This window comes from Neoarius graeffei, chromosome 14 (assembly GCF_027579695.1).
Source record: "Neoarius graeffei isolate fNeoGra1 chromosome 14, fNeoGra1.pri, whole genome shotgun sequence".
In the NCBI taxonomy this organism is placed as follows: Eukaryota; Metazoa; Chordata; class Actinopteri; order Siluriformes; family Ariidae; genus Neoarius; species Neoarius graeffei.
This window is the reverse complement of record NC_083582.1, coordinates 5,937,419-5,953,974: the sequence shown is the minus strand read 5'-3', so window position 1 is coordinate 5,953,974 and position 16,556 is coordinate 5,937,419. Positions and strand designations below refer to the sequence as shown.

Sequence of the window (16,556 nt, the reverse complement as noted above, 5' to 3'; positions counted from 1 at the left end):
TAAGTACAATTATGACATCCAGACTACTATTGTAGCTGAACTTGTGCTGAATACAAAAACGTCACATGACTTTGAAAATACTGCTTAGATTTGTTGAAATTGACAACAAAATCAGAGCATACCATAATCATTAGAGTGCCAGAAAACACCGTCAGACCCCAGAGGGTTAATCAAATGGTGTATTAACTGTTAAACATTATAACTACACCAAAAATATGAATGTTCTTGCAAGCATTAAAGGTAATTGCCAGTAAATAACTTTATAATAATTTCATTGCGCTATAAACCTAACAATTAATTCAGATGTAATAATTTCACACATTTCCTTCGTCATTCCTAATGAAACAATTAGTAATTACTTACAAAAGTAATAATATAGTAATCACAGCAAGTTATATGTAGCCATAAATCAAGTGTTCTCTTGTAACTTTTTTTGGTCAAGTTAATAAGTATAGCACAAATCATTGGAACAAGTGAAAATAAATGTTAATCTTCACGTTATGACTAAATTCATATGACATTACCTGCCCACTTACTGTACTACTAATCTGTAAAGCTGTACCTTAGATGACATCATATGGGGCGTGTCACCACAAAATGAGTCCAGTTGGTCAAAAAAAAAAATTAATTATCTTTAAAATAAGGGGTTATTTGTTAAATTTGGTGCAGTCAATGCAGAGAAATTAGTGAACATGTTTAAGGTATCATCTTAACAGAAAGTCAAGTTTGGAGAAAATCAGCTGTAAACGCTGTGATGTGTAAACTGAAATTAATTCATAGCACACATTTATTTGGCCTAAAAAGTCATATTTATAGGTTGTAATATTGGAATATAATAGTGTACTGTTTTGGTGGCAGATACATTTTTAAATGTACTAAACAATCAATGTATTTATGGCAAAATTAGAAAAAAAAACTGTCGTTTTTGACGCATTCCTGTTTCAAATTGCTGTATCTCATAATGCACTTTTGTGACACGGACTTATTTTGTGGCGACGCCCAATGTGTGCTTCTTTCGCGCTGTTTTTTTTATTCTTAAGTTGAGAAGGTGTCAGATTTGGACCCTTCACGTCAGAGAGTAGTGGACTGGACAGGACTGAGGTACGTCTCAATTTTTCAATGCTTAAACTTAGACATTCCCAACTATGACTCCACATCCTGTCCAGATTACACCAGTCACCACTCCTCTCTGATCTCCTGGAAAGATGAATGGGTGGGTATGAGCGAGTACATTTCCAGTCCTGGGCAAGTCCAGTCTTAATGCCATGTCATCTCAGCCTTGACGGTAAGAACAGGTATGTGACTGCTCAGAGATCACCTGGTACCGTGTGAGCTCATGCACTTCTTGAAGTTCCAAGTGATTGTAGTCTGTGCACCATTCTTCAAATTCATATCTGTTTTGAAATCAAAACACGGGTTGTTGCGTGTAAAGCAAGCATGCAAATTTTGAAGCTTCTTCTGTCCCATTTAGATGAAATATTTTAAAAGGCGGCCTTTTAAAACTTTTCATCCACACGCGCAAAGGTCACCATCGGGGGAAAAATGAGGGTTTGAACAAGAAAATAGCTGAAAGACATCAGAAAGCTGGCGTCGTTGGTAGATGATGGTGATGTGCTACGGTAAGCTGGCTCAAATCCATGTAGAGAAATGCTCGGCCACGAGCGTCCACAGGTTTTTCCAAGATCACAACTTAAGAAGGAAAGGATAGTCGGAGGATGATGTGGACAAAAACAAATTTACCAACCTGGACACTTCTGTCATTCACGTCAAACAGACAAAAGGTCAAAATTATGCACCTAAAATCTAGGCTATAGACCAACGATAATATTCAGGGTCTAGACTGTCCACTTACTGTAAATTGGAAAAAAAAAAAAGTTTTATTTATTTCAAAAGCGATATAGATTCAGTGGATGAGACACGGATCGATTCCGAATATCTGTCATTAAGCTAATATCAACTTAAAAAAAGGTACCTGGAAATGTCTGCTGTTTCAAAAGAACCACCATTTTGACTGTTGGCAGTAAAGCTCTCAAATCTGTTTTTTATGGGTTTAGAAGACAAAAATACCGTATGAGTAAGACACTGGTCCATTTTTCATCTTTGAGTAATTGCTGACTCGCCTCTTCCTCTGAATCTTCAGCGTCACTTCATCACGGTGTTGATCCAGGATTCAGTGTGAGGTTTAAAAACAGCTACAAGAATAAACAGTGCTGCCAGCATCATGGGCTCGAATCATGTGCTGATGAACATGCACAGAGTCGTCATGTTCACTTCTGTAGGTCCATGATGGGCCATAAGGCCTGTTCCCAGATGTTCAGTCCCGGTGATCTTATTTTCTTCTTTTTAATTTTTAAGATTTCTAATGTTTGTTTCAGTCCTACGAGGCTGAAAGCGTGGCTGTTCGTTTAGGTGAAATGTTCAGAGCAGGTTGTTTTTGGGGTCACAAATGTACATTATTGTCCCGCTAGTAAAATTTGTTAAAATGCCCCCCCACACACACACACTTCATCTTTCCCTCAGTCTCTCTCCCATGGTGATGGTGTAAGAGTGCATGAGCATTTTGGACTTGCTTTAACGAAAAACCGTGGTCCATCTCTCTTCTCCCGCTCAGCAGGTTTACAGAGCAGCTTCCAAATCCCCCAGCGTCCGTATAACGCAGCCCGAGTGCTGACACACACACTCGCAGCCAGTAGCAACGAACACGCGCTGCAGAAAAGAAGAAAGACAGAACCAGCACAATAGTAAAAGAGCGAGTCAGGTGATTTATGACGAGTTTGTAATTTCTTTGGCATGGCTGCTGTTTTGAAAAATCTCCGTTTTAGATGTTTTAGGCAACAGAGTTTGGAAATTGCACAGAGAGTCTGTGTTCAATTTTTATGGCCCTTTTTTCCCCCTCATTGATAGGAGGGCAAAAGTGTAGAAATGAGTGCGTATTGATGGGCACATTAAATAAACTCGAGCCTGCATATCTTTTAACCAGCTGTTGTCATTGTTTGCTGTGTGTGATTGGTTGGACTTCCACAAGACTACTGATCAAACTCCGGGTGGAACCGTCAGGGCCTTCTAGGGGTTCAGAGAAGCCCAAACATGTCATATTTAATTTCTTTCGTTCTTTTATAATTTCATTATAATTATTCTCTTCTAATTTGGCCTCATTTTCTATCAAAGGGTTACTGTCCTGAAAACATGACAATCGAGTTATCCACTGAGTACCCTTTTCCACCAAATCAGTTCCAGTGCTGGTTCACAACACGTTCAACTTGCGAGCCAGCTGAGAACCAGTTTGCTTTTCCATAGCTCGCGGTGCTAAGGGAAGTCACGTCAGTTACGTCGCTACGTTTGCATAAACCTTGGTGCGAATATCGAAGCAACAATAATAATAATGGATGACTTCGCGTTTGTACAGCTGTGGCTTCTCGTCGCTTAAAAATGGCGATCTTTCACGGTCTTGTTATTGTTGTTGGTCTTAACAACTCCGCCCCCCCGCTGACGTAAGCGGTTCTTTCCTCTGGCCCAGCAGAGAGTTGGTGCTAGCCTGGAACCGGTTTTTCTGGCCCCAGAGCCAGTTCTTTGTCAGTGGAAACAGAAAACCCGGTTCCAAACTAAGCACTGGCCCCGAACCAGCCCTGGAACTGCTTTGGTGGAAAAGGGGCATGAGATCGTTCTGTTTGTTGTGTCTGGGCTGAGAAGAGTTTAGAGCTGCTCACTCATTGGTTCGGACTTCACTGCCGGGACAGAAGGCCACGGCAGCGTATGTTTATGTAGGAAGTGACGGATGAATTAATTAACCAATCAGATTTTGACTTGTGGGAGGGACCAAAAATGTATCGCCCTAGGCCTTCTCGAAGGCCAACGTGAGCCGGCACCGTCAGCGCAGCAGTGAAGTAAGATCGTTACGTCCGCAGCTATGGCAGAGGAGGTGGATGTGGCTAGCTTAATAGCGCTGCCTTTTTCAAGGTGGGCTTTTGCGAGGAAACAACTTATAATGCACAAGGGACCAGCACTGGACTTCAGAGAAAAGGGAAAAACTGTTAAAAGGCATTTAAAAGTCAACAATTATCAATGCTACCCATTTATTTAAAAAAAAAAAAAAAAAAACAGGCTATATTGCTGGAGTTGCCCGTTCCTCCCCAACAGACCAAGTCATCTGCCTGGGCATGTGCTGGATTTGTTTGCCTTACTAACCTAACAGAGTCAGCCCACTGTCATCAAAATTCAGCTGCACATCTGCAAGCTATGGTGAGCTCCAAAACAATGTAACTTACTTAACTAATAAACATCGACAACTACACGCAGTGGAGCTCCCTGGCGCTAATCTCTTGCAAAATCCTTTGCCCTGTTGCTTTTTTAGTGTCTGGCTAAGTTTTGTCTGAGCTCAAATCCCAGCTCTAATAGTAACGGTTCGCCACTGATCAAACTATTAGTTAATATAATTATTTACTCTTTGTCTCATATGATGAGTGCATAGTCCACTTATGCCGCTTTTCCACTACAAACGCGGCTGAGTCGGGCTGAGCCGTGCCGTGCTGAGTCGGGCTGAGCGGGGCTGTTGGAGTTGCATTTCGACTACAACCGCGCTGAACCGTGCTGGCTGGAAGTGGGTGGACACATTGGGTGGACATCAGGTGATGTCGTTAAGCAGCGCAAACAGTGACATCAGTGATCTTTTAAGCGGTAGTCTCACGACCCGAATAGTAAACAATAAACATGGAGGACATGGAGTCGTTAGTGTTGCTGGTCTTGGTGCTGTGGCTTGTTGTCACTGACAACGCGGACAGATACTGGCAAGAGCGTATAGATGAGGCGAGGCGCATAAGGCTTCAGAAATTCTCGTAATTCGTAATTCTTCTTCCGGGTTTGCAGTGTTTACAGATCCCAGCGCGCTCGCGGGGCGTGTGGGGGCATGTGAGGACACTCCTCCTCACCAATCAGTGCACAGGGGAGTGTCTGCTCACGCCCCCAGCCTCACTCGGCTCGCTTCAGCCCCACTCCAAAACGGTGCGAGTTTTAGGGGCTAAGCAGGGCTGAAGCGAGCTGAGTCGTGCTGGTTTTTGGTAGTCGAAACGCGAGCCGTGTCGGGCTGAAGTGAGCTGAAGCGAGCTGAAGTGAGCTGAAAAAGGGTAGTGGAAAAGGGCCTATAGGCTTCTACCTGAAAACTACTACAAATTTATTGCATGCTAGGTGTGGCTGACTGAATTAGGACAAGTTTAAAAGTAATTGTATTAATAAATGACTATTTACTTTTACACACTAAGTGTTAATGATTTGGAAACACAGGCTTTATGCTCAGCGCAGTGCAGAATGGTGTATCGATGCTTCCTTTGTTTTATGAATGACAGCAAACTTGGTATTTACTGTCCTAAATACAGACCGTGTTACTGATCCAGGAGCCAAATTAGTGGAGAAGAAAATCATAATGATCTTTTCCAGTCACAACCTAATAAAAGTCTTCTTACTACCTGGTGCTGGTATACACTACCGTTCAAAAGTTTGGGGTCACCCAGACAATTTTGTGTTTTCCATGAAAAATCACACTTTTATTTACCACCATAAGTTGTAAAATGAATCGAAAATATAGTCGAGACATTTTTCTGGCCATTTTGAGCATTTAATCGACCCCACAAATGTGATGCTCCAGAAACTCAATCTGCTCAAAGGAAGGTCAGTTTTATAGCTTCTCTAAAGAGCTCAACTGTTTTCAGCTGTGCTAACATGATTCTACAAGGGTTTTCTAATCATCCATTATGGCCAATTTATGCTGACAACGCAGTCCTCGCAGATGGCGTCTGCGTAGCCCCCCCACCTTCGCAGACGCTCTGCGCGCACCTCCCAAAAATTGTGACCACCGCAGAAGCCTCGCAGACAGCGTCGCAGACAAGAGGGCTCTGATTGGTCCACTCTGCATCCACTGTACACGCACTTCCGCTTCCCTACTTTCCCGGTTTGTTTTGTTTTCACGACCGCCATTTTTAAAAACACGAGCGAAGATGGAGCAGCACGGTTGATCGAGGAAGTGAGGAAGTACGTACATCTATACGACTCCAGTTCTAGTCATTATAAGTAACCGGAGGATAAACACTCCACTAACCACACCCACCAACTACTCCTAGCGATTTCGCGCCCCCTTGCGTTGTAGCGGTGAATAACATCGCGCACGCCTATTACTCCCCGCTCAACGATAAATTACAACTGTCTGCGAAAAGCTATCTGCGAAAGCCTTGTCGCAAAAGCATGCAGAGGCCTTTAGCCTTCTGAGGCAATGAGCAAACACATTGTACCATTAGAACACTGGAGTGATAGGGGAGAGTGGGGAGGAGTGAACCATGGGGAGAAGTGAACCACTTAAAATTGTTCTAAATTTAGCCAGGGTTTATCCCAGTTAACTTGTCATATGAAGTCACCAGGGAATTCCCCTGACTTCAACCCACAGTGGATGGAAGCCTGGCACCCTGCTCACAATAGGAGAACAAAAGTCTAAAATTCAAGGTAGTAAGTAAATATTTCACTTAACATGTTTTTTCATCCTACTGTCTAATAAACCAAGATAACAATCACATTGTTGTTGTTGTTTATTAGGCATGTACTATGGTATTGTGTGATGACATAACCTGGGCCACATCCTTCCGTTCAAATGTAGGTCGACATCAGAAGCAATGGCGGGTCGTTTTGGGAGGAGTGAGCCACACAGTGCATGGGAGGAGTGAGCCTAGGCTCACTCCTCCCTTCAGTGGCCCACTCCTCCCTTAACTAATCTTGTGTCATGGTGATACATTACCGTACTAATACTTTTACATGTAATTAAGGTATGGGGCTATAATCCACAGATTACCAATAATCCTACCAACCAGTCGTTGGCATCAAACGTACTTTAGACCAGTTCATGTTTGATGTGGTCTTTTAACACGTTCATTTTTGTATGCTGGGATGGCATACGAGGTACCTATACTTCTGTTGTAGGCTTTAAGAAGCCTTGAGTTCCAATTTCAGGTTAGTTGGTTATTTGGCTAAGCGTGCCCATTACTAGTATCTCATTTCAGATTATTTTGGTGTTTCGGCTAAAGACAGGCCTCAGGTTTAATTATGTTTTATAGACTGTAATGCTGCTGTGCAAACACGTGTTCCTACAAAAAAAAAATTATAATAGCTGGACTTTTTTTGTTAAGATTTTAGATTTTTTTGATATCTTTACTGTTTTACAAGTTTTACAGTCTGATTTGTTTTTTTTTTAATACGTTTCATTTGTTACAGTTCAAATAAAAGTTTGTATTTCATGACAAATGTCATTTGTTCATGATTTCAAGCCGGTGGTCCAGTCCTCCCCATGGGGTGGTTCACACCTCCCTTAGATCGGGAGGAGTGAGCCATAAAATTAACAGGCTTTTTCTCCCATCTGTAGAACTGATGGTTGCACGATTAGTTGTACAACTTGGTTCGTGTTGCAACTACTCTGAATACCTTTCATTTGCATAGGATCATTTTAACTTCAGCCCTTTTATTTTGGCTAGGGGTCCAAAAATAAAAAAAGCGGCTCACTCCTCCCCACTCTCCCCTAGTTGCTGGAAACGGGCCTCTATACACCTATGGAGATATTGCACCAAAAACCAGACATTTGCAGCTAGAATAGTCATTTAGCACATTAGCAATGTATAGAGTGGATTTCTGATTAGTTTAAAGTGATCTTCATTGAAAAGAACAGTGCTTTTCTTTCAAAAATAAGGACATTTCAAAGTGACCCCAAACTTTTGAACGGTAGTGTACATTGGCCAGCATAATAAATTATTACTACTGTATTTCGCTATTTATAGCTGAAAAATGACATTGTCTTTGTGAATACAGAAACATCTAACTTAGTCAAGGCTGCTTGGAAAGTATGCCTTAAAAAAAGAGAAAGAAATGATCATGAGTATTTTAAGGGCTGTAAATGGCCTGTGAAACTGCGAAGCGAATTGTTTTGTTTCTGACGGAGAACAGGTTTTGGATGTCCAGTTTCAGTGAAAGAGAAACGACTGAATTTATTTTGGCTGTACAGTGTGAGAGCTGCAAATGTCAATTTTTGAGAGCTGACATGGGTTCGATTTATGAGGGGATCCCTTCAGTTTAAAAAAAAAAGACAAGAAATCTCCTCTTTGTAAAATCCGATTCCACCCTGGCCGTTGTTTTGGACGTGTTACAGGTTGAGTGGAATTTTTCAACCTGTTTAGAATTTTTAACCCAGTTCACAATTTGCTACTTGTATTAAGGAGACTCGGGTTGAGGGAAGACTTTCTATTTGACGTAATAAGACTCGAATCATTCATTAATTCAAAATGTAGATCGCTCCTTCCATTGCAATTACTGTACTGCTGGGCTAGTGGTTAAAGTGTTGGGTTAAGAATCAGAAGGTTCTGAGTTCGAATCCCAGGTAAGTATGAAAAAAGATATTTTTTAAAAAATGCTAATTAGGTAGACGGAGAGGAAGTGATGGAAAATCCCTTTAAAGAATCTTAGATAATCCACCTCGGTTGAAATTTTTTGACCTGTAACAGATAGATGACGCTTAAAATGTCTGTCTATAAAATAAATTAAGGCAAAATCTCAAAGATCTGCGGACTGCACTTGCATTGTTTTTGTTTTTGAGGTGAAATTTGCTTCCAGGCATTTCTGGAATAATTTAATGCCATTTGTGCTACAGTCAGCTGATCATGGAGAGATAATAAAGCAAAGTCTTAATTAACTTTAATCAGGGTTTTGAACCAGAATTTTTTTCCTATTGGTTCGTTCCGAACAGAAACGGAATTTTAACGTTTCCGGTTTTGGGTTCCACCATTAAATAGCCGTTCCCGAACCGGTTAGAACAAAAAAATTTCGTTCCCGGAACGGTTAATTACGTTCCCTGTCAGCTGTTTAACAAATGGCTATAAAATTATGTCTCTGTCTCATCCAGCTTAAGCCAAATGTAGGCTAATTCTATTACAACCTTCATTAAATAAGACAAGAAATAATTCAAAACAATTATTTCAAATGTTGGCGATTTGGATTCTCAGTATGTCTTCCCATCTACACAAACAGAAAAAGTGCCAAAAATGAAAGAGAATTCGTTTAGTGTGTTACCAAAGGCTAGTCAGGCCCTATGCATCGATAGGCTAACAGAGGTTAACGTCATTTAATGTTCGCGAGCCTCTCATTAACGTGGACAAATATACTGATATCGTGTTTGAAATTGACGTTTTTGAATAACGATAGACTGCAATATTTACCTCTTAAATAAGACGTGGAGACGTGATAGTAGTCCACCCTCCCGCTCTCTCCATTCAGTCAGCGAACGTCGCGCAGGAGAAGAATGACTTTTTTTTGTAGGCTACGGAAACTTTGAGGAACGAAATAAAAACCGGTATTAACCGGTTACCATTATTTTTAATAAGCGTTTCTGTTCCATGTGAAATAGAAAAAGTTCCCGGTTTTCGTTCCTTGAACCGGTTCAAAGCCCTGACTTTAACAAAGCACTCTGCCATAAAATTAGCATGTAATTTGTACTAACTCCTAACAGGGTTTTAGCATGAGGATATGGCACTGATGGACACTACACGACCCTTCTGTACAGTAAGTTGCTCTGGATAGCGGCGTCTGCCAAACACTGTGCTGAACCGGTCAGATTCAGTAGTAAGAGAACGCCTGGCAGACATAAACATGCCGCCTTTGGAGAATCAGTCAGCAGCTTTCTTTACAGCCCTTTTGCGGATGGATGTTTATACACAAACCCAAAAGGAAAGCAGATGAATGGTAGTCTTCCGCTGCCATGATGTGTCATCAGGAGGGAGTTTTTCTTATTACTGATTTCGAGAATGGCAATTAGTTTCTTGCCATTCAAATACGGGTAGAAAAGGGGTTTGTATTCTGATGAAAAGTTAAAGCGTTAGAACAAAAATGTTTATACATGCTCTGACGTTTTAGATAATTATGAGCCCCGTGTTTATTTTCAGTTGAGAGCTTCATTTATCTTCAGGTCCTTCACAGACGTTGATCTAGCACGGTATTTAAATGAGTGTTTTGAATGGAGATGAGCTGAGGCTGTTGGAGAGAGCGTAGAGTGGACTGTGGTCTGTTACAGTATGTCCCCACTCTCTCTCCTGAATACCGTTCTTCTCCAAACTAGAACACAGTGTCTTTGTTCAGAACCAGCTCATAACTGATGCTAATGTTTGCACTGCTCTTCAGTGCACCGTGAACGAGTTTAATTTTGCAACCTTTTATATATACTAAAATATGGTTTGGATTATCTAGGATTTGAAAAGGATTCTGAATTCTCCAACGGTTTGGAGACAAAACGGCTGATGATGATTGTTGTTAACAATCCTTGGACTCGGAGCTTTTAAACTGGAACCTGAATGCAAGCTCGGTCACTAAGTCACCTGCTGAAAGACAAAGCGAGACGGTGTGAAAGAGAATCAAAGGTTTCCATCCAGGCAGCAGGAAATCTCAACAAGGATTTCAGAGGAATGTACGGTACAAGTGTTCACCAGATATCTTGTTATACCTTGTTGTTTTTATTTTTTAAGTGGAGATATTTAGAGAGGTTAGTTAATAGGTGTTTTGGCTACAACAATCTTTCCCAATGCTGTAAAACCATGACCTCTAAGGCACTGGAAACAACAGGATATTTGGTAATCAGCCTCATATTGACCCGAGGGAGACTTGGCCTGGTATCGGTGTACGCTCAGACGCAGGCTCTGCACATGTGCCGTCTTTTTGGAGGAGAAATGGGGAGAAGAACGAGATTAGCAGCAGTGCTAGCCAAGCTTTGGGGATGATTAGGTGCTGTTTGGCTCTTCCAGAGTCTGGCCAGGATTCGAATGCTGTGCTGCAGTCCTGATCCAAGAGAAAAGAGAAGGGATGAATGAGAAGGCGAGAACGGAGGTCTCCAGAGAGGACTCGTTCGGATTTTTCAGCAGACCTTTTCGGCTCGGGATGCGAGACGTTGGAACAGCTGTGGATAAAGCCTCAGCCATACATCCTTTCAGTGTTTGGTCCTCTACAGAGTAAGCTATGGAAAAGTATACAAATTAAATATGTTCCAGCGGTCAGACCTTGTACTGGTCAATCTCAGTGGGTGGAGTCAGCTATTATTGTTGGTCCATGTAGAAGATGAATCCATATGGTGCGTCTCCTGTGATGAACTTCTCAGAATCCAAGTTTGAACAATAGTCTTTTTTCCCCTCTCTGCATCGACACCTTTCATCTTTTCCTCCCTCTGTCCCACACACACATCCTCCAAATGACTTTTATTATGCTATCCATCACCATTAACCTGAGGTGAACTGCACTTAACACTTAGCTTTGTTCTGATGTTGTGTTTGCAGAGGCTGTGGATCATGGATCAACTAAATGTGACAAGTAAGTAGCATATTTTGCTGATTGCACTGCTAGTATTAGAACTGTTAGTACAATTTAAGCACCGACATTAATAGTTGTTAATTTTCTCCAAAATTGCCCATGGTTATGATGAACAAACTACCCATCTGCTCTCATGTTTAAAGGGGACATGGTATGGAAAGCCTCCATTTTTTTTTTTTAAACCTTTGCACATACAGTTGGGTATCCGGAGTGCCTGCCAACCCGCACAGTCTGAAATAAGACACTCAGTCAGTTTCTTTTTGTGCTGCCGATTTCAAAAAACATTTCAATAAGCCGTTCAGATTTGGCTCTGCTCTCTGTCACAAGTGGAGCTCATTAGAATTATGCCACTCCCTCATCTGAGTCTCACAGTTTGAGAAGAGAACTGCCTTTGCAAATTAATATTCATGAGGAACGTGCTACTGAGCCAATGTTATTGGGGGGGCTCTATCATTTAAAGAAACAGGCATTCAAATTGGCTGGTTTGAGCAGGGTTGTTTAGAGAGAGTGGGTCATAGGCATTTCTTTAAGATCTCAGGAAACCGCGTCAAATTGTAGAAAAGGGTCACGTGTGTGTATATAAGTATGTCGCCTTTAAAAACGATAGAATTCCTGACTTGAACTCCACTGAAAGCAAAATTCTCGTGGATTCAAGCCTATCCATGCATATAACCTGTTTTTGGGGTCTTTCATTTTTTTGTAATTTAAAGGAAAACTCCAGGATTTATTTATTTATTTTTAAAAACCTGGGCCCCATTTTCCCGTCTCTTTGGGTCCAGATATTTACTACGGACAAAAATCAAGTGATTTACTTTGACATGGATGATTGCCCCATAGAATTACATTGGATAGCCTTTTCATGGTTGCCAGTCATAACGTTCTAACTCAATATTGGACTGATTTCAATTGTTTTGGTCCCTAGTAAATATTTGGACCCAAAGAGATGGGGAAAACAGGGCCCAGATTAAAAATCAAAGTTTTCCTTGAAGAGCTATTTGGGTCCAAACCAGTCATTTGTTCATGTGCTTTCCATTCCAATCTCCCCTCCTTTAACTTTTCCAGTGTTACAACCTGGAACTGAAATGGTCTTTGATTGATTGATTGATTTTACACAAGATGTCTAATGGTTGACGGTGCAGAAGTCTGTGTCATGTCTACCTCAGCTTCTTAGGAACCTAGGGTTAGAGTACAGGGTCAGCCATGAAATGGCACCCCTGGAGCAGATAGGGTTAAAGCCTTTTCCTAAGTGCTCAACAGTGGCAGTGCTAGGGCTTGAACCCCTGACCTTCTGAGCTGCCACTGCCCTTAATGTCTGGATCTGCCCACTCTTCTTGCCAAAATTGCACAAGGTCTGTCAGGTGGATGGAGACCACTGGTGAACAGCATCCATCAAGTCTTGCTGCAGATTTTCGGTCGTGAAGCTCTCAGGTGTAAAGATTTTCCTCTAATATTTGGTGTCATCCATGTTGCTCAACCCTGGCAAGTTTACCAGTCCTTACAAAGCATCTCCATACTTCTGTAGGGATGCTGAGCAATGTTGGGTTTGTGTCAAACGTTGGCCAAAACCTTCAATTTAGGAGCTGTGGCGCTCCTTCAGAGTTACCCTTGGTTTCTTGATTGTGCTGTCTTTACATCCATCCATTACTGCTTATCCTGCACAGGGGCGCGGGCAAGTCCGCCAGGTCATCGCAGGGCTGACACAGAGACAAACAACCATTCACACCTACGGTCAAACTAGAGTCACCAATTAGCCGAACATGTAAACTCCACACAGAAAGGCCCCTGTCAGCCACTGGGCTCAAACCTAGAACCTTCTTGTTGTGAGGGGACAGTGCTAACTACTACACCACTGTGCCACCACCATCTTTAATAAAGGATTTCGGTGTCACTCTGCAGGATATTCAAAGTTTGGAATTTTTCTTCAAATGATCAAGCCCTGATTGATCCTTTTCTAGATCTTTCTCCATGGATGCAAACGGCGCGCCTTTTGGCGGATGCCGCCTTTTTCATGGCTGTCTGGGGGACTTGTGTGAATCGTGCAGATCCGATGAGTTGTTTTTTTGTTTTTTTTTGGGGGGGGGGCAGGCGTTGGAGTGTCTGATTATAATTTCATCAAAGTAAATGCCGTTACAGTCCATGAAACATGGGAAGTATGAGAAGAAAACAGTAAATCAGAAAGCTGCACACGTAAAGCCAATTGGCTGCGTGCCATTATCTGCTGCTGGCTGCACTTCACGCGCAAGGATTTCCATCAGTCCAACGCAAGTTACGTAATTGGCTTTACGTGCGCAGCTTTCTGATTTACTGTTTTCTTCTCATACTTATACTTCCTGTTTCATGGACTGTAACGGCATTTGCTTATTTAGTAATTTTAATACAGAATTTACTTTGATGAAATTATAATCAGACACGCCAACGCCCCCCCCCAAAAAAAAAAACTCATCAGATCTGCACGATTCACACAAGTCCCCCAGACAGCCGTGAAAAAGGCGGCATCCGCCAAAAGGCACGCCGTTTGCATCCATGTTTCTCCCTAAATTTTGATATCTCAGTGGTGATCATCACGGTGTTGGTTCAGGTTTGTTCTATAAGGCTATGGTCTCACTACTGCTCGCGATGGGTTTGCGAATACTTGGCAATAAAAAATTGGTAGCTTTGCCACCAATCGTGTGATGCACGGTGGAATGTTCCAAGCTTTACGAGCTGTTTTTTTTTTTTGGTGTGTCTCCACCTCATGAGTGGCCAAAAATGTCACGAAAAATTTCAGTGCAGGCAGTGAAATTTGGTGGTGAATACTCGCAGATGGGTTTGGGAATACTTTCCTGAAGCTCGGCAGATGTACTTATAGTTGGATGACGTGACAATTTAATTGCACACAGGTTGACTTCTGATAGCAAATTGGTTGCACTGTAGCTAATTTAGGTGTTTCAGAGAACTGGGGATAGATACCTATGCAGTCATATCTTTGTGTTTTATAAAAAAAAAAAAAAAAATTACAAACTATATTGAACCCAAGTCATGTCACAATCCTCCTTGGTCTTCTTTTCCTACAAGTTATGAGACAGAAAAATCCCAAAGCTGTAATTCATGAGCAGTCCACTCCACATACAATCTGTTGGTCTCCGTTTGATCACAAAACAATACAGGTTTCCTGAATCAAGCCGAAAAATTTGTCTCCTCCGCCGGTGCGATTGAAAAATCATGTGATTTGCATTCCTGCACACTGAGTCAGGGATACTGATAGGTAAAGCAGCATGGCCCGTAAGGTTCACTGTTCCAAGCTTTGGCCAATCAATATGCAGGAATGCAGTCACATGATTTTTAATCATGGCGACGGAGGCGGCGAACTTTTCCATGTCATAACCTGTAGGAAAACAAGACCGAGGAGGATTATGACATGTAGCGACTCGGAGTATTTAATGTAGAATCATGACGTTTAAGTCTTCAACTGTATCTGCAAAGGAACGATGAGGCTGTAGGCTTTTATTCCAGCCAAACTGGCAGGACACCAAGATGAATTGATTAAACATGTGGAATCAGACGTGGCTCCTGCTTGGCTCGAATGCCTGCAGCCACACCAACCCTTTGTGCGTAAGATTACTGGTAGAGACAATGGTATGGAATAGACACACTTTGCATTGAGCTGCTGAAATAATTCAAAGTGTAGGACCCATGTTTAACACCCATTGAAATGTGTGTGTGTGTCTACAGCAGCGTCATGCTGAAGGAAAAAGGACGTGGAAAAGATGAAACGTACTGGCGTGAGATCAATGCAGCTATGGCCCTGACCAACCTGGCCAAGCCTAAAGACGGTGCTCCTGCAGGCACCACCAGCTGCATCATCCAGAAATCTTCTCATATAGCTGAAATCAAAACTGTCAAAGTGCCCATCATGCACAAGTACTAGCAACCTCCTCATCTGGAAAACAACACAACGTGACTTTCTTTACGTTTGGAATCTGCATATTTTTGTTTTTTGTACTTATATGAAGTAGACTTACGGTTTTTTTTTTTTTTTTTGTACTTTAAGTCGAGTGCCCTGAAATGCAGCACGTCATTGTTTGTGCCTTTTTTGATGCACAAGTCCTTTTCATAATAAGTGTTGATGATGACAGTATTGCAGAACGAGACACTTTTGCATTGTTAACTTATTTTGATGTCTTTTTTTAATACTCTGAAACTATTCTATCATGCTAAAGTGCCTTCGTGTAAACTAACAAAAAAAAAAAGTGCACATCTTTTACATGCCCTCCTGGAGTTTTTGCAAAGATTCTATACGTATTTTTGCTTCACAATATTTATATAGTGCCCACCGTTCAGAATTATCATTATATATATCAATCGTGTCACGTTTACATGATTGAACTCGTCCTATCAGATACGTGTTCCTTTAATAACTTAAGCATTACTTCCAAGGTTATTGACCTTTCAGATAATCCTAAAGCATTTTCTACCCACAGCATAAGCAAGCATTCATAAATACACACTGAAAACGTTTTTTTTTTTTTTTTAATAAATGTCTATGCAATATGGCTGCTGCACGTATCCTGCGGTTGCTTATACACATCCTCAGAAATACAAAAATAAATATTCTGTAACTGTGTCCAGAACTGACTAATCTAGCGTTGTGTCTCAAATTGCTATTCTAGACAATTGACCAGTTTCCCTATTATGGCTAGCTCTCCTGTTGCATTCAGACCTTCCCAGTCTTCCAGATTTTATAGAGTATAAAATATTTCTGTACGTAAGGTCAGAGTTTATCAGCATTTAACATCGCTGTGCATGAAATATTCAGCGTGGACCTAGTGGCTGCAGCTTTTAATCTCTCTGATACGCAGGCGAGCACGTGAAGACCCGGTTTATGCTTTACGGAAGTCAAGTTTTCTAAACTAGTAGGTAGTACAGTACGTCAGGATTGCATTGCTTCCTCTGTGAATTGAGAGATTGGACTTGGCTAGAGTTGCCCTACGATACAGCATCTGTGTTTTCATAGTTTGTCAAGATTTACTGTTTCACTTTTTGGAAATAACTGCCATGCAGTACCCATATCTAAATGACTTCACATTTGGCTGAACGTCAAGTAAATATTAAACATTTTTCCTCGGCTTTAGTAGGGCAGAACAGTTTAGTTAGCCAGATATGCTTTAAAATTTAGACTCTGCATTTAATAATAAGTAAGTGCCTAA

General features: G+C 41.5%; 1 protein-coding gene across 2 annotated transcripts in view; it reads left to right on the top strand.

Moving 5' to 3' along the window:
* Positions 1-15,932, top strand: part of mkxa (mohawk homeobox a) — an 86,760-nt gene extending 70,828 nt beyond the window's left edge. For both annotated transcript variants that reach the window (XM_060939195.1, XM_060939194.1), the window contains 2 exons: positions 11,337-11,370; positions 15,082-15,932. In XM_060939195.1, coding sequence (XP_060795178.1) covers positions 11,337-11,370; positions 15,082-15,277 — 230 coding nt within the window. In that variant the 3' untranslated portion in view covers positions 15,278-15,932. The remainder of the gene's footprint in view (positions 1-11,336; positions 11,371-15,081) is intronic.
* The last annotated feature ends 624 nt before the right edge of the window (positions 15,933-16,556 follow it).